We start from the raw sequence: 24867 nt of genomic DNA, 5'->3' as shown, positions 1-24867 counted from the left end.
GCGTAGTCATTGCAATAATTTATAATATTGACAACTTTGAATTGCCATAACTTTTGAACGGTAAGTTTGAGGGAATTTTTTCAAACAGTTTTGAATTCAGCATGAAAAAACACGCATTAAAAAAAAAAAAAATTGAAAAAAAGGGTGTCCGGTAATGTAGATTTGTTCCCGATGAAAGTATTGATTTTACAATGATGTGTGTTTATTTATTTTTTTTGTGTCTGTCAACAACTTTTAGGACAGTAAAAGTGCTTCGATTTTCTTCAACAGTATTTTTTCTGATAGGAAAGTGAATCTAGTTGGTACTTTGGGGTGTCAAAAGTACTATTTTTACAATAGTTTTTAAACGCGCCGTGAAGAAACAAAAGAAAAATTAAGGAAAAACGGGAACTTTTATGCAAAATATGTTTTCGAGAAAATTGATTTTGGTTTTTAGTGTAACTTTAGAACAAATGACCGTAGACACCTGAAATTTTCACTGGTTGTTTATATTTCTATTTTCTATACATGATAAAATTTTCAAAATATTTTGATTTGTTTTGAACTGTTCAGGGACATTTTAAGTTTCCAATTTTATTAATTTTTTTTTTCTATGAATGTCAATTAAACTTTATTTGTTGAGTAAAAATACTTGAAAATGTAATACAAGGCTCCTACTGGCTACTATATTGTTACAATGATAGTCAAAACATATTAAAAATTCTAAGTCACAGTTTTTTTTATAAGCATTTAAAAATCATGAAAATTAGCAAATTATTTTGAGTTAAGAATTCGTCAACATTTTTCTTTTTAAATCTAAGATTTTAAAATGTAATATAAGATTCCTTATAAGATTATTTACCTTTATCAAAAAAAAAATGTACATAAGGAAATCAAATTAAATTTTTATGAGCGTTTGAAATTCAAATTTTTACAACATTATAGATATTCACTCGATTTCTCATGTAGCGATTTTCTTATTTTGTTGTAATTCAAAAACGAATAACTGTAGATACATGAAAATTGCACTTAATGTTTATTTTATCAATTCTTATAGTTGATAAAACTTTCTAAATATTTTGACTTGTTTACGGACAATTTCATATTATAATCTATTGGGCTATTCATATTTTTACAACATTTGATATTCACTCGATTTCTTATGTAACGATTTTCTTATTTTGTTGTAATTAATAAACGAGTGACTGTAGAAACTTGATAATTTCACTGAATGTTTATATTAGCATTTTCTATATACGATAAAATTTTGAAAATAATTTGACTCTTTTTGAGCTGTTTACGGACATTTTAAGTTTTCAATTTTTTTAGTTTTTTTTTCTATAAATATCAATAAAGTTTTATCTATTGGGCCAAAAAGTGTAAAAAATAAATACAAGGCTCCTGATAAATTGTTACAATAGCAGTTGAAAAATATTAAAAATACATAGGCACAATTATTTTTTATAAGTATTTAAAGATCGAATTTTGACAAAATTTATCAAATTTAAAATTGAATAATTATTTTGTAGTTAAAAATTTATAAAATGTTCAACTTTTATATCTAAGGATTGAACATTTATAACAAGATTCCACGTAAGTAGTTAATTCTGTTACCAAAAAATCTAAAAAATACATAAGCACAGTTTATTTTTATAGTCATTTGAAGTTCAAATTTGGACTAAATTACATATTAAAAAACATAGAATAACTATTTTAGTTATTTTGTTGTGACTTGTGATTGCATAATATTATTCGTGGGTACTTGAAACTTCTAAAGTATACTATTATCAGTGATGCATTCAGACATTTTGCGCCCCGGTGCAAAAAAAAATTGGCGCCTCCTAAAATCTGGTGAAAAAAAAATTGCTTCCCCCTATCTACCCACGGAAAATATGGGAGATAGATCCTCATTAACCTTTTAGATTTTGAGCACAGAAAAGAATATTTGTTTTACAATGTGTGCTTTTTTTTAAAGATATTGTTTAGTTATTGCTTGATCCTCTCTCCGCAAAGATACATTTGAATTTATGTCACCTAAACCTTGCTTATAATTCATCATATAAATTGTTTTTTTTTTAACATATTTAAGTAGGTTGTAGGTATTTCATGAAAAAATAAAATAAATTAATATAAAACTATGGAAATTAATATTAATTAAAAAAATTCAAACATCATAATATTAATATAATATATATATATAATATTATTAAAATAATTAAAATTATACAATTTTAATATTTCACAAGTAAACATTTTTCTGGCCACAACATTTTGGCGTCCGGGGCAGTTGTACCCAGCTCCCCCCCTAAATGCGATCATGACTATTATATTATATCTATGATAGTATTACGGTTTGTTGTACCTAATGGATATTCTGATATGATTAATTTGGAATTTGTTATAGATACCTATTATATGTAAATTTTTTTTAATACCATAAATATAAGTATATAATATGTCTTATACCTTGACTGACATACCGTCTCTGCTCAGAATCTTTTTCTTATACAATGCTATTATATCATTGAATTCAAATTTAATACCATCCATTATACAGTGACCCATTTGTAACCTATTGTACAGCAAAGCGACATCCACTTGCAAACCTTTTTTTTCTATGAATATCAATAAAACTTTATTTATTGAGTAAAAATACTAAAATTTAATATTAGGCTCCTATTATATTGTTACAATGATATTTGGAAAATATTAAAAATTCTTAGTCATATTTTTTTTATTAGCATTTAAAGTTCAAAAATTGACAAAATAGTGAGAGTGACTGTGTATAAAATAAATAGTGGAGCGCACCCACACATGTCAGTAACGCAGCACTTAAAAACTATTGCAAATGTGAATTTTAGTGAAACACTGAAACTTAGTTTCCAATAATAATAGCTTACTGAGTGACATTACAATACAAAAGATTACTTAATATACATTTATAGTTTTAGCAATTCAACCCATAATATGTCATGGATACTGTCATATAATCAAATTTGCAAGATTACTGGTAAAACAGAAGGTATTTATTAATAATAATTAAGAAAGAAAAATAATTATTGTATTTGAATCAAAAGCATTTTATTTTTCTTGTTTTAATGACACATTCTCATTAAGTCATAATAGTTGACTTCATTAAAATAAGACTATTATGAGAGTTACATGGTTGGATAAGGAACCACAACAATTTTTTTGTGGTTTTTAAAAAGAATATAAATCAAAGTTTTAATACAATAGTGATATTTTAAAAAAACATCCAAAAATCTTTTTGTGATAATTCTATTCGTCTTGTGTGATCATTCTTTTAGTTATGTCATATTTTTTGATATAATACTGAAAAATTTAAATTAAAAAAATTAAACATATGCTGGAGTATTAATAAAAAAAAGTATTATTTATGATATTTTTATGGTAAAAGACAATAAGTCAAAAATAAAAGATAATAATTACCTGCCATAAGTCACGGTTCATTGTGAATAAAGATGATATGACTTCATCTTTTTTAGATTGGGCATCAGTACTCTTTTTTTTCCCCAATGTTATTGTTGAAAACTCATCACTTTCATCATCTATATGGAAATAATAATTATATTATCATATTCAGTAGAATCTGCAACTTAAAGGGGACACCTGCTTGATGGGGTTACTCATGACAGTCCCGAATGAATGTATTGTATGTAAAATTATTCGGTTAATAGGGACATTTGCATAATGGGGACAAATCACTGAACTAAATACATAAAACGCGTGCATTATTCATAATATGAGCCTTATAGGAAGTCGCCATATGCATTCCGTGTTCAGGGAAAACATGGTGAAATGTTATGTTATCTATGAAAATTGTTATCATTTTTACAATATTAATGTTAAAAATTAAATCGGAATATATAGGCGGCTCCCGTATGGTCTCATTTTTACATATATGAGAATTATACATAATAGCATTATATGCAGGGCTTAAATCAAATATAACAATACTGTTTACAGTTATATGGATATTAAACGTTATGATCGAATGACTGTAACGTTATATAGAAATTAAATGCTATTAAAAAATTTAAACATTATGAAGCGTTTAGTGTTATCTGATGGATATAGCTTGTTTCCCACACAAAACAGAGTGATTGAAAAATATAATATTACAAAAAGAACCATAATATATATTTTACTGATAGGTACTTATAATTTTATAAATATTTTTTTTTTTCAGGCAATTATATGTTTCAATCGTTTATTGTTTAGTGATATGTTATCCGTTAACCCCTTCAATCGTTCATCATTTATCGGTGCGTTAACTGTTATTCGTTTCAATCATTTATCGTTTACCGATATGTTATCCGTTATCGATTTCAATCGTTATTTGATATGTTTAACATTATAAAAACATTTTGAAGCCCAGATTCCATGTATTTAGTTTAGTGGGACAAATAGGTCCAATGTGTCCCAATTAAGCGGATTCGACTGTATAATAAGTAAAAAATGATAAATATTACATAAACAATAAAAACATAATGTAAATTAAATTATAATAAATTAAATTTTTATGTTTTTATTTAAATTAATAAATCTATAATTTTTTTTTATTATTATTAATTTTTTACGGCATCAACTTAAAGGTTATTAGCCTGTGTTACATAAATCTATAAATTGATTGTGTATATTTTTGGTTTTGTTTTAATTTATGAAGATAATAAAAATGTATATAATTATTTCTTCTACAATGTGATTTAATATAATGATTAATGTTCATTATAATTTATAAATAAAAAAAATGCATCAGTAAAGAAATTGTATTATCATTCTTAATATCCAATATTATAATTATTTCTGATTGCATATAAAAATAAAAAGGTTTTAAGGTTTGAAATAGATTAATATCAAAAATAAATAATATACCAACCTAATTTTATAAATAATAGGAAAATAGACTAAGTAGTGAATTTAAATCAGTTCTGCATAATAAGTTATTTTTAAATGTACATAATAACCTGAAACTCTTTCAATTTTCACAACACCGTCTTTCACCAATGAAGCCAAATGAAATAAATTTTCTATTGTAAATGTCATGTTAAATGGATCGATAGCAAATTGATGGAATGATACTGGATTTCCTTCATTATCTGACACAGCTTTCTTCAAACAGCTTTTAACTTTTAATAAAGTGATTTGTAATTCATTGTCACCAGTTTCACTACCCACCTAAATAACAGAAAAGCCAATCAAAATCAATGTTATAAACACAGTAAAATAAATATTATTTTTAATAATATTCTATGTACCTCATCAGGAACCACTAGATCTTCTAATGGTCTTTTTTGTGATCTTCTGTATTCTTTCTTTAATTGTGTTACTACTTGGGTTTCAACAGCCTCTTCTGATTTAATGTTACCGTAGAAACTTAGATTAAAATAATGGATGTTTTTGAAGGCACCTTTGAATAAAGTGTTCATGTGGCCCAAAGGATCTTGTTTATCAACACATGCTTCAATCTAAAATTTAAAAAAAATGAAAAAAATATAAATTTTTAAATTATTGGGTAATGTAAATAATATAATAAAATATACATACAATTTTATCAACATATGTGTCCACATCAAAAATATTATCCATTTCACTGCATTGCTTTTCCATAAGCCAGTTACAAATACGATAAGATTCTTGTACCATTTTTAAAGATATGGTTTTGTACGACACATAATTGGCTTCTGAAAATCGTTGGTTAAATTCAATAAAAATGTTATGATTTGAATACCTAGGAGGATGGGCACCATGTAGAGGGGTGCCTGGGCGCTCAAGCACCCATTGAAGTAAGTTTAGAGTGTTAAGTAGTAAGTACCCCATAAAAATTTGGATCAAATTTTATAAAGCAAGTATCAGTAAGTTTCTGTATTTTAGGTGACAACTTAGATGTAGGTATCTAAACTATTTTTAGGGTTTTTTGATACAGGATTAACTAATTATCTTGTTGAAATTGATTTCTGATATTCCAACTTAATTTAAGCTACATTTCAATAACAGACTGCCGTGGTCAGTATAACGACGGGTACTGTAAATTTAAGTGACAAAGCAATTACACACTTTACCTATATTAATGAAGGAAGGGGAGATTTTCACTTACAGCATCCAATGATTTTTTTAAATTTTCAAAAGCCTATGAGCACTTACTCATTTTTTCCGAAGTTACTTTCACCTCAAGTTCCGTCAAATATTTCATTTCTCTCTTCATATTAGCTAGATCATCAGAACACAATGTTTTGTCGACGACTAAAAATCAAAAGCAATATAATATAGTACAAATAAACTCAGATGACCATAAGATAAACAAAATATGGGTACATACTTTTGTTGCTGTATTCTTCGATAATAGCTTGAACCTTGTTCAGCTGGGTTTTAAACATTTGAAATTCTTCCTCCGAATGCGAATCGTCCACAGACGAGGAAAAACTTGACATACTGGCCATAGCCATTTCGTTATGCAGCGTGCAACAAAATTACTGAATAAATCAATAAAACTGCGAAAGTGCCTATGCCAGGCTTCAAAATAATCAATATAACATAATATCATAGACAAAGAAGAATTAAATAATAATATTAGACATCGACATCAGACAAGAATAACAAGTACAAACTATAAACTTGCGCGCCGTTTCTGCCTTACGTCATACAGTCAAAGATCATGCCCTACACTCCATACATAGAGTACTGAATACTCATGACAAAAGAGATTACTGAGTAATAGTTGCATAGAATAATAATAATAATAATAACCCTCCGTGACTTGACCAGATATTTTGTGCGGGAAACCGGTAAACGATAACAGCATAAAATGATATAATTCACCAGCGCTGTTTACCGGCCATGGCAGTGTTGCCAGGTCAATCAAAACAAAACAGCGCTACAATTCGTTCAAAATCGCGTAACGCTGGTGTAAAAATCATAGATATACAACAACAACCATATTATTGTATTATAATATGATATATCTATGATAGAAAAATAATGTCCCGCGCTCCAGTCACAGATTCAAGATTTTCAAGGAAGAAATTTGAGTTCAAGAGTATTCAAGAAGCTAATACATGTGCAATGTATGAGCGATAGGTACGTATTGGACTCGGACTTCGATACGAGCCGGTACGTAACTATTCCTGTCGGTACGTAATTTATTCCATATCGATACGCATCGAATTTTTCTTGAAAATCTTCATTTTTATATACTATGTAGTATAGAAGTCTGTGGCTCCAGTATATAATAATCGTCTATGATAATAATATACAACTATACAAGGCAAATAATCGCCACAATCGTTCGTTGACTTTTCGTAACAGATGTGGATCTTTTTATATACTGTGCACCATTGTTCGTTTCCAGCCCTGTTAATCTTAGTCCGTGGTCACTACCTAACCCGCTGATTTTACGGGCCGAACTCGGTGGTTAAACCTTAGTTTAACGATGGTAATACGGGCACTAAGAAATTATAAAAATATATGTATATCATTAGCACAAGCATTATACTATTTTTTTTATTAGAAATTAAATAACTAAATAACTTCATAAGTATTTGTACTACCTGGTGATATATCGATGGAAGAGCTAGGTTGTACTGCAATTAAATCATGAATCATAGACGTGGAAGGAGCATATTTTACTGTTTCATTACACTTTCTAGATAAAAAAGTTAATATACAAAAAACAAATGGTATGGTAATTGGCTGCAAATTGTATGGTCAATTTAGGGGGCGGCAAATTTATGTTGACATATTATTATTGTATATTAATTGTATCAAAAAATGTTTGATAGTATTTACGTGCATTTAGAGTTTAGACCAATAAGCGGAAAAAAAATTTACCCAGTACCAAAAATCAAATTTTAATTTTGAAAACCCATTTGAATTCCTTCTTCCCTTTTCTTGGTTGTGTATTTAATAGATTTTTGTTTTTCGATTTTTATAATAAGAAAAAAAATTTAACGCTTATAAAAAAATCATTGTATTAATATTTGTTTTACTTTTTTTTACAAAAACTATATTATGTTTATTTAACATTGGTTTTCCAAGAGATTTAAAAGATAACTAATAAATGAAAATATTAAATATTGCAACGAATGCAGTTTAGGGATAGCTACAAAGAATTTTTTTCTTTAAAACGCGTGTTTTGTATGCTTAATATGATGGTACTTTAAAAAAATCTGTCAAATTTTCTTTGTAAGTTATGGTTAAAAAACTTTAAAACTTTAAAACTACAAAATCTTGTTATTTAGTTTAAAATACCAAAAATAACATTTTTCATTTTTTTTTTGTAAATGTGAGTTTTTTCCTTAAAATTTTGGTGGAATCAGATATTTCAGAATTTAATTATTGTACTTACTTTATATTGTATTGTTAATAAAGTAATTAAAAAAAAACCCTGACGGGTGGAAATTCGCAAACTCGCGGACTAGTGTATAACTTTGAAACTAAGTCCGACCAACAAATTCTGCTTGAATCACTGATTGTTCTTAACTCATTGAAATATAAAGGTTTCCAAAACAAATCTGACCGCATTTATGCCACAAAAAATAGTTATACTTTACATTTTAAGAAATACCTTTTTTTAGGGGGTGGCAAAATGTGTTGGCTCAAACAAAACTAAATATATATATATATATAGTTCAGTGAATGCATCCATCCCGTGACCCACTCGACAACTATAATGTACAGCAGGTGGCCCCAGGTTTCACAGGTGGTTGCTTAAGACTTTATCCAATCTATTGATGATTGATGTTGTAGGTACTATATTTTTTTTCTTAACAGTGTCTTTCATGGGGTATAATCGACACGACACGTTCAATTTTCGCTTGGTTGATACACTCTTCGAATTGGGCACGCAGTATTGGTCTTATAGCCTTAATACAAACAAATGTCACGTTAAGTCTTTTTCTAGAAAGCGGTCTCCTATTCACCATAACTATTCTTGACCGTGGTTTCCTTTATAAAGATCTTGGTATTCAATATACTCCATTATTGAACTTTGAGCATCAAATAAATGTCACGGTAGGTAAAGCTTTAAAAGTCTTGGGATTTATTAAGGATTTATTAATACCAAACAGTTTTCGACTGCTCGTTGTCTCTACACATTATATTTATCGTTGGTACGTTCAATTTTGGAATATGGAGTGGTGTATGGCATCCTTACTTGGCTGAAGATGAATTAAGACTGCAGCGTGTCCAAAATAGGTTTCTTTCCTACATTACCTATATTGAAACTACCACTGCTATCATCACGTCGAAAAGATGCTGATGAGCACTTCATAACCTCGCTCCTAGGTGGCACTATAGATGCTCCTGATCTCCTCTCCAACGTAAGTCTTCGTATCCCCTCCTTCTTCTCCAGAAATCACTCCCTCTTTTAAGTACCAATCCACAACACATTCTATGGACACAATCGCCCCTTACATAGAATGCTCTGTAAACTAAATAATGTTAATTTTGATTTTAATATTTAATAAATGTATTAGTTATAAGTTTGCTGTACTATATCACTATATTACTACCTATTATTTTTATATCGAGTTGTATTTTCTATATGTTCTGTTTTACTGGGTGTTATAAACATTTACTACCTACTTAAATTTCAAATGTAATCATAAAATTGCCGATTGGCGTTAATAAATAAATAAATAGTATTTTGACCATCAGTTTTAAGATACCAATTCAATACTATATTTATCAATTTTTAACATATCATAATAATATATGTTACATTGTTACTGTATAACATGTAGCACATTGCACACTGTCTTCTTAACAACCGATTGATATAAGACACTTAGGGCACACCGTCATATTATATCACGTTACAAAAAAAAAAAAAAAAATAGTGATTAGTATACCTAAACAATTATCAATTAGTAATCTTTACTCAACGAATGTTACAACTCAACTGAATACTTGTACTATGTTATTGATGTATCATACTATAATCGTGTCATCGTCCTACCTGTTTTACTGTTACTGAACGTGCGATGCGCAAACGACTAACCAATTATTTTTTAAAGATTTTAGCTATTATTTGTAATTAAAAAAATATTAGCCATTGCCCATTGACTATTTATACCATGAAGTACAAACCTATTTACACAGTTCTTAGGTAAATCGATATTGACTCAAAAGTTAATAACAATAGTCAATAATGTATATGATAATAATTGTTGATATTAATCATTAATAATATAATAAATGCAATGTTTACGGCAAAAATTAATTTACTAATAGCAATATGAACACATAAAAAATATACTTAGTTTAGGTTGGCAGGCCATCTCCATTCAGAATCGTTTTGCGAATGCAATGATTTATCATTGTAATCAAATTAATCACATCCATTAAAGAAATATCTATTCAATCACGAGATATACAGTCAAAACTTACCGTACAGTAGAGCGAGTTTTTAAAAAAATATTGTTTTTTGTAGTTATACTTCAACTTAAAAATATATCATGTTTAGAAAATGCTAATATAAATGTTTAATGACGAACTCAAATTCCTATACGGTTGTAAAAACAACTCAAACATCATTGCAAAACTAATATAATCCTCGCACCGCTCAGAATATGAAATGCAATTAAATAATCTTTAATTCTGCCTATAAATCAAAATTGTGTACTAATGAAATATTTTAAATATTACATTAATTTGATATTAAAATGGAGCAAATAACAAGTGAAACAATAAATTCACATAGATAGTTATATTTATCAATAAAAAAAAAATAATAATAATGTTACAATTTAATTTTACTATACATTGACCAACAGACATCAAAATATAGACAAATAAATCTATAATATCTATTGACATACATACAATAATATAGTATATAGCAATGTTCATTGAATTACAATCATATTGATTTATGTTGCATCAAATACATCAAATCAGTTCTTTTCCACTTCGCTACTTTGGGTAAAAAAAAAAAAAAATATAATATAATAATAATAATATATATACATCGTATATAAATAACATTATGGTTTTTAAATAACTACAATGCACATATTCAATCGTGATATTTGCAGTTACGATAAAATGAAAACAAATCAATTTTGAACCGACAATAATAATCACGTGTGTCTACAATATTTTTGTTCTAAGTATAAAACTACTTATATGCCGTGGAAATCAAAAAGGAATCTAATAAAAACTGTCAAAACATACAACAAATAAAAAATAATGTAATTTTTTGTGATCCTTTTGCGAAGAAATCGTTATAAAAACGTCCGCAGGAGATCGCTATTTGGTCTGCATAATATTGATACGCGTACACAGTACTATATTATAGCTGTACGTATAATTATATTATTATTGTCTGTCCTTGGCATTTCCGTCCGACTCGTCGACGAGACTCTCCAGGTCCACGTAGCTGCCCTCGAACTCTGGGTTTTCCAGGAGTGCACCCAACTCTTGTTTCAGCTCGGCGAATGTGGGTCGCTTGGACGGGTCGGCCGCCCAACACTTGGTGATCACCCTGAACAGTTCGGATCGACAATGCGCCGGCTTGTCCAGCCTGTAGCCTTCGCGCACGCGTCTCATTACTTCGCGGGCGCCCATCGTGCAGTAAGGGGTTGAACCTAAAAGCGTAAAAGGAATGTTAAAATATGTGTACCTATATGTTATACCAATAGTTTTGCGTTATTGCAATATATATATATAGTGGCCGTGGATATGACGTGAATAGGTACATATCAATAGATTTCTTGAGATTCAGGGGGGGGGGTTATTTTTCCAACCATTCAGGTCGCTGTAGAGTGGCTCACACATGATAATAGATTTTACTCGCAGGAATCGAATATTTTTGTATTTTATAAACTCAAGCAATCAACTAGTATCAAAAATTGCATCTCATCAATAATTATTTTAATTAATAATTTACAATAAAGACAAAAAGGCTGCTGTGATATTAGTGGCAGTAGTTTTGGACATTAATGGTGTCATCGAATATTTAAGATTCATATTGGAATTAATTTTAATTTATAGAAATCATTTTTCTTTTAAAAAATTCGTTTTACGAATTAATTAAAAAATAATAAACGCCGTAAGTTAATCTTACAAACGTCACCGTATTGCTCACCTAGAGTGACGATCTCCCACATCAGTACACCGAAGCTCCACACGTCAGTCTTGTATGTGAATATACTATAGTGCAACGACTCTGGTGCCATCCAACGGATAGGCAAAGCACCCTACAAATGAAAATATTAATATGAAAACGGTTTTATACAAAATAATTATAACATTATTCCAGTAGATGTCGGGGCCGTACCTTGGTATGCCTTTGCTCGTAGATCTGGTTGGTGTCTCGGACATTGCGAGACATACCAAAATCGGCTATTTTGCATAACTTATTGTGGTCGACCAATACGTTTCTCGCGGCCAAGTCCCTGTGCACTATCTATTAAAACAACATGATCAATTAATATAAGTATTCAATACATGTAAGCAGCGGTTTGTGCAGAGCGTGTGCGGTTTGTGAGACAAACTCAATTCAGTCAATTTAATTTACGTTTTATTAAGCACACCAAGAGGTGAGATGATTAATTGGCTTCAAATCTTGCCACTGGAATTAATTTCAAAATTGTTTAGTAGCTTACGTATTATTACAAGTTATTAAAAGTTAAAGTCTTATAAATATACGAAGTGTAAAATATTATACGTTATTATGCACACTTTTTTAGTACAAAAAATGAACGAATTGATCAGATATTCTACACCGGTTAACAACGTGCTTAATGGCACGCGTAAACATTTCGATTTTTACGTAAATAAAATAACACAGTCGTACTTTTTTCGAGACCAGAAAATCCATTCCTCGTGCTACGCAATAAGCAAACATGGTTAAATCTCTAGACGTGAGCGAAGCAGTCGAGTCGCTAAAATTAAAATAATGCGATCGTGTCCGTCGATCTCTAAGGAACGCCAATAGTTTGCCGTACATAACGTACTCCATGATCAGTAAATACGGTTCTGCAACAAACACGAAACGATAATGGTATAATAATATTATTATGGTTTTCACTTGTAACAACTGTGCAGTAAAGAAAAATATATGTATTCACAAGATTATATCCTATGCGTATTATTTACCTTTCTCCGTACAGCATCCCAACAACGTGACGACGTTCGGATGTGACCCGAGATGTTGCATAATACTCAGCTCTCTGATCAGATCTTCTCTTTCCCGGGACGCCGCGTCCTCCTTGACCATTTTCACCGCGACGAGTCTGGTAAGGCCCTCGTGTCCGTTAATGTCGTCCGCCTCGGCCTTCCACACCTGACCGAAATTGCCCTGACCGAGTATGGTCTGGAGCCGCAGCTTTTCCCGGGGGAACTCCCAACGGCTGTTGCTCATCGGCACCGGGACGGCGGGCGTCTTTTCCGCGTCCCACACGATGTGCTGCGGGACCCTGGGAAGTTTCGTGGTGATGGGCGACGACGTGATCGTGTTGAAGTCCAGCGGGCTGCGGTTGTACTCAGAAGAATATTCCGAACTGTCAAACACCTTCTTCTTTTTTCGCCGCATGGCCAGTTTGAACGCGAAAACAATTACTAATACCAACGGAACGATGGCCAAAAACGTTAAAAAGTACACGGAAGTGGCTAGCCCGTCTGGATACACTACGCCCACATCGTGTTCGGCCGACGGCCTGGTGACGTTTCCACGCTGCAGCAGCGGCCTCCTCTGACGGGCTTCGACGGCTGCGTCGACTGTGGTTGTGGTGTGGGCGGTGGAGGCAACCGAGGCGGTGATATCTGTGGCGATATAGTCGGCAGGCGCTTCCGACGTACCGTTGTTCAAGTAGATGAAATCTTGCAAGTCGGTGGGCGGTGGCTGAGTGGTATCGGTGGACGCGTCCAGCATTTCAGTGATGCCATCGACTGGATGATCAGGGGACGACGGACTGGAAGCCGACGCAAAGACAGAGGTGGCTGTCGTCGCGGCGGTTGTGGTGGTAATGGTGGTGGTGGGGGTGGTGGCAGTGAAGGCCGTGGTGGGAGCTATGGACGCCGCTCCGGCCACAGTCGTGCCGTTTAACCGTCTCTGGTTGACTTTGGTGATCTCCAAGTATTCGGGCAGCGATATGTTCCGGTACCGGTTTCGGAGGTATTTTGGGTATGCCGACACCGCGGAGTCCGGACTCGCTGTAGACGTAGGCGGTCCGGGATTGTACGCCCCAGTCGCGTCACTACCATCGTTGGCGTCTGGGCGGTGGTTGTCGATGGAATGACGACCTAGGTCGGCGGTCGAATCGTTTCTCTTCTGTGGGCTCCCCCTGACCGACACGGACGTGACGACAGTCGACAGTATTCTCGTGGTCCTGCCATCCGATTCCGTTAAGCACCGCACGTCCCTCCTAGTCCGCGTTTTGTTGTTCCGTCTGGTGAACCTCGGGTACAAGCACTCCACTGCCGCCGAGTTCTCCGTGGGCCGCCTGGTCGATGCCACAGTACTGTGGTTGCGGTTATGTGACGGTGGTCCGGGTGCTCTGGTCCGGGGCGTGACGTCCTGCATCACTTGCTGGACGACCACTGGCAACCTGACTGACGTTCTAGTCTCCGAGTCTGATGGCGCGTTGAGCCCGTCCACCGTGGACTGCGGTGACGGCGGCTGCGACTGTGCCGGGTGTCTGATCTTTTTGCCGAAATCGTAGTACGATTCTTCTTGCGGTGACGACACGGCCGCAGTCCGGAGTGCCCTGGCCGTGCTCGAGGACGGCACCAACAACCGCCTACGGGTCTTGATCCGGTCGGGCCTCTTGGAAGTGGCGTTCCGCACTTCAGATCCTTGGGCTTCGGGTTCGTCCCACGTCCGTTTGTGTTTGATCTTCTTCTTGACCCGGGGCATTGACGACTCGCCGACATCCGGCAATACGTCCAGCGGCGAAACCGGCCCGGATCCTCCCCGGTGATGGGGCGGCGTCGTCGTTCTCCTGAGAGCACCGATCACCGATCTGGTTGTTGCATTGCGCTGCCGGCGGTAGTCGGCCGCGATTCGCCCGTCGTCAGCCGGCATACTGGTAGGAATCACCAACATCAAATCATCTGAAAAACCAATCGATTGTTGTTAGGACGGTTTTGCACTTGTGACTCGCGAGTATAATTATATATTATTATTTCGTAATTATTATTGTATTTGTCTAATGTATATAGAGCGCGATCGCTTATAAATTATCGATTATATTATATTATAGATATAATATTTGTCATAATATAACTGTTATGAGTCAGATAGACATATAATATAATATAATATAATACATAGAGTTTCTATGCGTTAATACTTAATTTATACACCGAACTAATGTAATGAAAACTACAGTGTTGTCGGAAAGTTGGAAATATCAAGTGTCTTAATATAATAATAGTATACATACATTAAAACGCGTTTTAAAACCAATATCTTACAAAACAAAATGTCTAAAACATTGTAAATAAATTACTCGTTAAACGATAATACTAATTATACAACATGTTATGTTGTATTATTACAAATTTTACATTATGTACGTGTGTCCCAAATGTCCCATTATACGTCTTACAACATATGTATTTTATAATGGTGTATTAACGAAAAGAACTCTGGCATTTAAATGTAAAAATAATCGAACGTCGTATGCGTGAGAAAAATATACCAATGAATTGTAAATCGTTAAATTTGTTATAGACTATTATACTATAGCTATAGCGACAGGTAGACGGCGACAGCGCTGTGTTTTGTATGGCTCTGGACAACATTTTATGATTTTGGTCGTTGTCGTTTCAATCAATCAATCAACAATATTATACTTTTATTTTTAATTTTTTCGTTCACGGAAATGCTTATAATAATATAATATGATATAAAACACACAAACGCGGGGGCTATTAAACCAGCTGATACCTGTACAAGCCATGTGCGGGGCCCTATTCGAATGTCTCATCGTTTATCCGCGATCGTCACTGACAGTAGGCAATCGTGTAGAAAAGCAATTAACTGAAGAACTTCAACGATTTGAACAATTTCAATGTACATTAGGCGAATGTCTGACGTATGGGTCAAATGAAACAGCATTAGTTGGTCAACTGTGATGATAACAGGTCTGGTGACGCCCGACGCGAGTCGAGACTGGGTGCGACCGGTTTATGCCTCATATCACTTTCTCCCGCGATCTGTTTTTTTATACTATTATTATTATTAATATACTATTATTATACAAACGGATATAGAAAGTATACAATACTTTACACCCATCGGTTCTTTAAAAATAAAAAATTGTATGACCGGTTGTAATCTTCTTTTCAGGTCAAAATAGTGAATACACGAACAAAAAAAAAAAAAAACCGGAATCTAACGACGATGAAACTTTATACGTATTACACTATTATGTTGCACTATATATATATATGATATAAATAATACACTTAAATCGGAGTAACGCCACGAGGACGCCAATAACACTGTCGATAATTAGATATTTTAACGACCTGGTATGTGCGAGTACATTTCAATTTTAACGACTTCCTTCCTGTCATTTTTTTCTAATTATTGGCAGTCCTGTGAGTTGTGAGCACACACCAAACGACAACCACCGGCTATATATCGCTTAAATCAGTTTCATGATGTAGCACGTCGCATTCCACGTCGTATTGTACTAAATACATAATTGGAATTGGATAAATATTGCGACAAAAAGCAATTGTCGTCTATAGATTCAGATGTCAATGGTTTCACACAATTGTGTTTCTATTGCACGTTTAAATACACTCAAGTCCGATTACATAATTTCAAATTGTATTTTTTTTTTTTACATAATCGATAGATTACCGGATATCGATAATAGTTCACGAGTTGGGTGCACTCGAGTGACAATAGGTTTAACTTCATCAGTTTTTTTTCTTTCCATAAGAATCAGACTTGATAGACATGCGTATAATGATTCGTACGTTTATACATATATACTAGACGGTTCGGAAGTATACCTATTTACAAAGAATGACATGCGAAATAAACGTTACACGAAGTTGCAAATTGTTCATCGTGTATATGCTATAATTTTAAAAGACATTAATTTTTGTACAATACATGAAAATATATTCAAAAATTGTGCAACAATGATTCGTCTCTTTTTTGTGTTATATTTTGAAAGCAAACATTATAGTTGTGTAGATATATCACTCCAAATAGGGATGATGCAGGAAGCTATAAAAATTTAAAGCAGAAATAAAGTGCTTAGAAAGTTTGGTAGTCATAAATTATAATGAACACTATTATAGTTTAACTATTGACTATATACCTATATATTATGATATAAAGATAAAGATGCCTATAGGTATATAGACAATTTATGAACGTACAATATAGTCGTATAATTTCTATATAGTATAATAAGGCAAAAACAAGATGACGTCAATAGTGTCTATTAATTTTTATCCTGCACTCTATTATATAAGAAAATTATAAACATGATACATATTAGTATATTACATATAATATATAAATCATTATACTTACATAATAAACGTAAGACTAATTTAAATTGTGTATTACTATACATAAATAATCTATATTTAACTTAACCGTAAAAGTTGTGTTGAATAACATTTCATATCATTCATTAAAACTGAAAAACTATTTTTTTTTTAAACAGCGTTCACCAAATCCTATAAAATTCACTTTGAACGTCGTTCCTAGTACTACCTACTGCTTTAAAATATTATACCATAAAGTGTGTTATATTACCTTTTTAAATATTTTAACTTGTAATAAGATTTGATTTAAAATCGTGTAACACACAGCAATCAGGCTATCAATTGAACTAAATAGTAAATTCAAAATTATGTGTTTAATTGATTTTGAAGTGTATGACTAAACATAAATTAATTTATATACTTTCAACATTGTCTGCCTTATTTACTTTGCTTAAATTATTGTTTAACATGACATTTTTGTGGGTATATAGATTGATCGATTTGAAACGCTCTAGATTAATGTCCTTGAATACACCGTATCGACAAATGTATGGCATTATAATAATATACCTATGTGTATGGTGTATACAAATAAAAATAATTAATGTATTAATTTACATAAAAACACATATTTGGTGGTAAAAAAAGAAGTTTAAAAGTCGTGACTGCCAATACCATTAATATTAATAAATCTCATTAGACTATAAGTTGGTCGTAGGTAACAAAAAATCAGCACATCGTTGTATTGCTCGCGCCACTTGGATCTATATAAAACATTACGTATGAACTGGTTACAGAAACTGGCCATTGGGCACTCGTCTCGCTTCGCTCAACTCGGTGAAGGTCAAAATATTGTTATTATAAATTTTAAAGCCACTAAAATTGATAATATCACTTTCATATAAAACAATAAATTTCAAACAGATCTCGATTGATCTTAAAATGTTCGAGATGTAACCTATTTTAAAGGTTGCCTATATTTTTATTTTCAGAGAAAACGAAACAATATTATATAAACTACTATATACTTATAGGTACCTAATATTTCTAAACTATACGCAAACAAACTTTTTGAACGAATTAGACGCAAGAAAGATATTACAGAAGAAAACCGTTGACAGGATTGTAAAATGAAATATCTGAATCACTCAGCTCGGAAATAAAAATAAAAATGTTTATAATATGTTTGGTCTTTTATAGGTAGCGGTAGGTACTAGGGACACTATAGGTAGCGGTAGGTACTAGGGACACTATAGGTAGCAGTATAATATGATAATAATTCCCAACATTTTGTATTTTCAACTAATTTCTAACGAATCATAATTCACAGTTGAATAGTTTATATCATTTTATGGAATACTACATCGGTTAGATTCAAATATTTTCTTTAGTGTGATAAAAATATACCATTTATGTATAATTATAACGCACTTTTTTAGTTGTCACACGTGACTGTTGTCATTTGTTGACGATTTTGCAATTCATTTTCTCTTATCGGTTCTTACGATAGTAATCGCCATTGAATAATAATTCGTCAGGTGAATTTAAGTTCCACCGTCACTGCATTGTATAGGCTCCGTTAACAATCAATTTGTCCGATCGATACGACTGTTGTGCTAAGTATACATATATATATATATACGTAGTCTGTTATGGAGCCACGCCGACCTTGTTTTACGAATAATTTTATTCGATCGATCGATCGAAAAACCACCGCAATGTAGACATCGACGACTCGATAATTCTATTAACATTTCTCAATCGCGAGATTATTGATCCAGTTTTTTTCTCTTTTTTGTTATTCTTATAACTAGGGTGTACGTATACACGCAAGCCGGCAATAAATGGCACGTTCTAGAAATTATCATGTCGCTTAAATGTTAATATTTTCTATCTAAAAGGTATAAGGTAGGTTATAATATTTGTAAACTGGTGACTATAATAACTATAATAATGAACACATTCCATTGCCAATTATTTACCATAAGTATAGGTGTACTATAAACGAACGAGAGGCTATATGGCGGACATAACGGCCGCACTCGTTGTTCAATACAATCGCCGTTTCGGTAATAAGTTCAACCGTAGTAGTTTGCATTATTATATTAAACGGTCTACCTGCATAATCATAATGTGTACCAACTACTAGCGTACCTACTCATCTGTATTAATGTATTATGCGAAATCAAATAATTATTGTCGGAATATTTGATGGTAGAACGCTGTTATGTTATGTCGAGAAGTCAAAAAATATTAGTTTTTTTATTTTATTTATATCAATTAGGTATATATCTTCAATTATTTATACACGATAATCATATTTACAATGAAAATATCTATAAGCTTCGTTTACGACGGCAAAATGTAAGTAAAAGTAATTTTCCAACAATATAGAATACCCTAAACCCAAAAACAGTTTAATTTTAATTTTTTTACTGTGTTCAGTAAATGTTTAAAAACGAGTGTAACACCTAAACATTGTTTACTATGGTTTATCATTCATAATATGCGTATAAATATGTAATAGTATAATATAAATTATAATATACCCAAACAATGCAACATACTATAACATGGGTGGAATTTTTAGTGGAATTTGTTAAAATACAACGAAAATAAATTCATTTAAGGTGGTAATAATATTACTATATTATATTATAAAATAGCATAAATATATTACATAACAGTATCGAATACCGTCGAGCATGAGATATTTACATTGACATCACCGATTGTTTATAAATAATAAGTATATACAACCATAATAATGACTATAGGTACAGCTAATTTTAAAGCACACGCGTGTAAAGCGCCATAGTAAAAAATAATAATTTTATGCTGTAATACACGTTTAATGTATACCTCCCAATAATGGTTACGCACGAGTATACGACAGTTATATCATTGAAACACTCGTCCGATAAAAAGTTTTATTGGTAGGTTTTTCTACCCAAGATGAAACCTCGGTAAAAAAAAAAATAACACCAATAAAACAAAACGGAATAAATTCGTTTCACGTCCGAGTCTGCTGCACGTGTTTGTTTTTAAACTAGTCGTATAGGAAAAAAAACATAATACCTATACAGGGTGTAACGAAATTAATATCACAGTTTTCAAAACCTTTATTGTGAAAACTATAAAACAATTTTTATTAATATTTTACTTGTGTGCTTCCTGATCATTGTCTGAGTTCCCCCCGCTCCTAACAGTAACCCTCACAATACCCAACCCAACCGATATTCCTGTTCATCCCAAACGACCTAAACCCTTTCCAGCATATCACGGTCACAGTTTAAAATGCAGCGGTCATCTTAGTTTTCAATTCTTTCATATTCTGAGGCATCGGTGCGATATTGAATATACACACCCTTTTACAAAACTCCAAAAGTATAAGTCACTTGGAGCGGTGAGCAAGGCAGTGGTGAAGCGAAAAAATCGTTGTGTGGAGAGTTCTCGGGCGCCATCGCGCTGGCTTGTTATGAAACCGCAGACGTATATCGTCTGCAGCAGATAGTTCAGACCGTGGCTAACCAGTAACCATGGCCGTGGCCCGTGGTTCAGACGCTTCGACGGTGGTTGGAGTTCCCAACCATTCTCGGACTTTATCTCGAGACCGATGCCAATCTCTGTTCGAGAACTATAACCTTTAGCAACGACTGACGGAAATTCAAGGTGAGCGGCGAAAGTCAATAAAATTGTCGTAACGTAAAAAATTTGTGGTTAGGAAAAGATGATCCCCGATGTATATATAGGTACACGTCGTGTCAGAGAGGGCTCGACAGGAGCCGGAACATCGGTCGTATATCGCGCGTGAGGGTTACTCGCGTAGGGCGCACCCGCCACCCGTCGAGACGATGTGCGAAACAAGTACAATATCGGTAAAAACATCGTAGTAGAATTTATATTTTTGGCAATAAATAATGTAACTCTTCAAGACTCCGATATTGTGATCGTATTTTGTTACACCCTGTACGAGGACGAAAACCGCTCTCGGTAGAACCCGGCGCGGCGGCGTCCGAAAACCCGTCACATCACTCTCTCTCTCGTTCGCTGGTAAGCGCACACGCATAACGACGCGCGTATTATATCAGCTACACCTGTTGCACTGCAACCGGGCGGCGGCGGCGGCGTATGAATAATGTGGCAGTAGGTAAAGAGGTAGTCGTCCTCGCCGCCGCCGCGCTTATCCATAATATAATAATATAAAATATATAATACGCACTGCGCGGTATATAACGAAGCGGCCCCGTCCAGGCTGAAGATTACAACACGGCGGCTCGGTGAAATAGCCGACTAATCGATTTTCTGATACAGCCGCCGAAGTGTGTATTATTTATTATTATTATTATTATTATATCGGCAGCGGCGCACAGGTGAACGACCATCGTCGTCGTCGTCGTCGTGATGACCGGCGACTGTTGGCAGGAGAAAGGTCTCTGGTTTGTCAACTTATAATATAATATCACGTCTATATGTACGTGTGCGCGCGTGCGCGTGGGGAAACGGGTAAACGCGGAGAAAATCTTTTATTTTCGTCAATTCTCACGCGACACTATTTTTTTTTTTCCCGTTCGTCCGCGCAAAAATTAGTAAATATTTCAATTATTATTTTTGGAGAAATTAAATTCGCAGGCACGCGCAAATGTAAAAGTCTTGTTATTGTTTTCTAATATTGCTAGAATTCGGTTCTTGAGCAGCAAAACGTGCGGACACCGTTGACGATCAACTACTTTAGGTACGTATATTATCATCTGTAACCGCCATCGTTATTATTATAATACTATATTATCCGGTAGCGCACCGAAATCGTCGGAATAATAATAATGATGATATTAAATTATTTAAGCCTTGTACAAGTTTTCGTTTCTAGGTAAATAAATACGTTTTATTACAAAACATTCTTATAGAAACTCATCTCCACTTTTGTTATTATACGTCGTTATGCTCAAAAAACCTTGAATTTTAATTCCAGGCTAATGATGTTGTTCGTTTATACAACTGCTGCAGCTATCACGATATCACTCTCGACTATTTAAAATAAATTAAGTCGACACTCTACAACTATACAGTGCTACTGCCTACTAAAGGCATTTATGCACTCTGACCGAATCGTACTCTTGCAGAACACACCTAACCGCGTTAGATATCAAATTACCTTATTAGATATTAAATTCGGACATAAATAATTATTATAGTTACCCATACAGCTCACAGACATTATAATAATATTAACACAGCAATAATGTCAGTAACTAACAATACTAACGATGCCCACATACAACGACCTGCGAATATATTATACACCATGCGACAGCGAAAGTCTCGACTCTGAAATATATTATTGTATATTTGATGACGACTACCGGAAATATATAATAAGTAGAAGAGAACGACTGCATATAGAATTAATTGTCGGTGTAAACTCACATTAGCGTCGAAATAATAACGACAAGACATTGCGCAAACGCGTATATAATAACATAACGGAAGACTGCGTGAGATACGCGCGATCCGTTATCGCTATAGAACTACGAAAAAAAAAAAATCAAAATTAAAAATGCTCGTGTCCTAACCTACCTGTAGGAGCTACGGTAGATCATGCGCAACAGTGCGATGTATTATAGATTAGCGTCGGGCTGTTGTCTCCGCTATACACGGATACATCGATATACGAACGATTGTCGTCAGATTCGGTGGTGGTGTGTGTGTGTGTGTGTGTGTGTACGATAGAATAATAATCCACCGGTGTATGTACACGAGTAAGAATTATTTATGCACAGAAGGTATACTGCGGGACGTGTATCGTGTAATCATATACTGTATGTATGGTATAATGTAATATATGTGCATCACATTATTGTCTGCGCCTGACAATAGATCGATTGATTAATATATTTTGGTTTCACGCGTCGGTAATATACTGCAGGTGTGATGTAAGCATTGTTACTGTATTATCGAGTAATGGGTTACCCTACCTATCGTCACCGTATCATATAATTTACCGTGTTTCCAATCAATGAACAATGCATCTCGCATCCACACGAATATAAATAATAATAATACACACAGCACTACATATACGGCGCGATGACTGTATAACGAGCAAACGATATAATATATTTTACCTACCTGTAACTTATTATTTAAATAATAATTAACGACGACCGAAACAAAGATAGGTGCGCGCATAGAACGCGATGTACACAATGCACCTACCGTATATTATAATATATAGCTGGGCTTGAGGATAAAAAAATTTCTTCCGGCTTATTATAATTAGGGTTTAATAAAATTGAATAATATATATTTTATATACATTGTGATGTGTCGTTATAACGGAATAATATTATATAGAGACACGAACGGTACGCGCGGTTAGATCGTGTTCATCTTCGGTTGTAAATTATAAGAATAATAACTAATAAGACGTTACTAATTTACATTACGATTTCTCAAATGTTGTATATATTCACTGCTACCATCGAGTACGTCGACTTGATGCATGTTACGACTTGCAAATTCACCTTAACTGCGGGAAACACGATTATCGAATAAGCAAATTGGTCAATCATAGAACATGAAAAAAAAAAAATGTTTTTTTCGATATTGCGTGCGTACCTCTTGCTAAAATTGAGTATAATGATATGTATGAATACATAGGACATACATACATACCATGTGTACGAACCACCTATTACATATATGCGTAATGTATTGGTATACAAAATATACCTTTAGTTTTGCGTTCAAATCGGCAAATTATCGAGCTAACAATTTTTTTTGTACTCAAACGTGACTGACGACGGATAAAAACAGCTCCATGATAAAAGGAAAACCCCAAATAATGATTGAAACACTAATTTAAAACCACAACATTTATTGAAACTTCAACATAATACGCCACTATACGCTATACCCAATTATCAGTATAGTCACGCGCAAAAGTAATCAATAATTTTACCATTAATGTTGCCAACAAGCAAAAACCCACAGGCATTACCATAGTATAATCACAGTATTATCAACATAATATAATATATTTTTTTTTTAAGTTGAACTTAAGGAGACGTTACAGTGACATTTGTTGTCCCCGTCTTACAAGTGCGTAACATAGCACATTTTATGCTCAGCAAAATAGTTTAGTTTAAAAATTAGAGCGAATTGACCTCTTATACAATTTAAAGGTAAGATATCTAGACAATGACATAATGCTTTTTATTATATTTTAATTTCAAAGCGAGTTATGAGTATTTTAAGATGTACAAACAGTTTACAGTTTTAAAAGACACATAACTCGTTTTAAAATTAAAATATAATAAAAACCCTACGTCATTGTCTAGATAATAGTATTACCTTTAAATTGTATAAGAGCTCAATTCGCTCTAATTTTTAAACTAACGTAGATAA

General features: G+C 33.2%; 2 protein-coding genes across 2 annotated transcripts in view; both read right to left on the bottom strand.

The window, feature by feature from the left end:
* Positions 1-3035: 3035 nt before the first annotated feature.
* On the bottom strand, positions 3036-6764 carry LOC100164922 (non-structural maintenance of chromosomes element 4 homolog A). The gene is made up of 7 exons (XM_001942739.4): positions 6320-6764; positions 6145-6243; positions 5548-5684; positions 5259-5468; positions 4968-5178; positions 3430-3548; positions 3036-3312 (listed from the first exon to the last, which is right to left on the bottom strand). The coding sequence occupies exons 1-7, from the start codon at positions 6444-6446 to the stop codon at positions 3259-3261; spliced, it is 957 nt and encodes a 318-aa protein (XP_001942774.1). The 5' UTR covers positions 6447-6764; the 3' UTR covers positions 3036-3258.
* Positions 6765-10694: 3930 nt separating this feature from the next.
* Positions 10695-24867, bottom strand: part of LOC100158733 (proline-rich receptor-like protein kinase PERK8) — a 53628-nt gene continuing 39455 nt past the window's right edge. Inside the window, exons 2-6 of the mRNA XM_001942622.5 lie at positions 13099-15054; positions 12797-12978; positions 12278-12406; positions 12086-12197; positions 10695-11585 (exon numbers count right to left, since the gene is read on the bottom strand). Of these exons, the coding sequence (XP_001942657.2) occupies positions 11317-11585; positions 12086-12197; positions 12278-12406; positions 12797-12978; positions 13099-15054 (2648 nt within the window). The 3' untranslated portion in view covers positions 10695-11316. The remainder of the gene's footprint in view (positions 11586-12085; positions 12198-12277; positions 12407-12796; positions 12979-13098; positions 15055-24867) is intronic.

Source organism: Acyrthosiphon pisum, chromosome A1 (genome assembly GCF_005508785.2).
Source record: "Acyrthosiphon pisum isolate AL4f chromosome A1, pea_aphid_22Mar2018_4r6ur, whole genome shotgun sequence".
In the NCBI taxonomy this organism is placed as follows: Eukaryota; Metazoa; Arthropoda; class Insecta; order Hemiptera; family Aphididae; genus Acyrthosiphon; species Acyrthosiphon pisum.
This window is presented reverse-complemented; position numbering and strand designations above follow the sequence as displayed.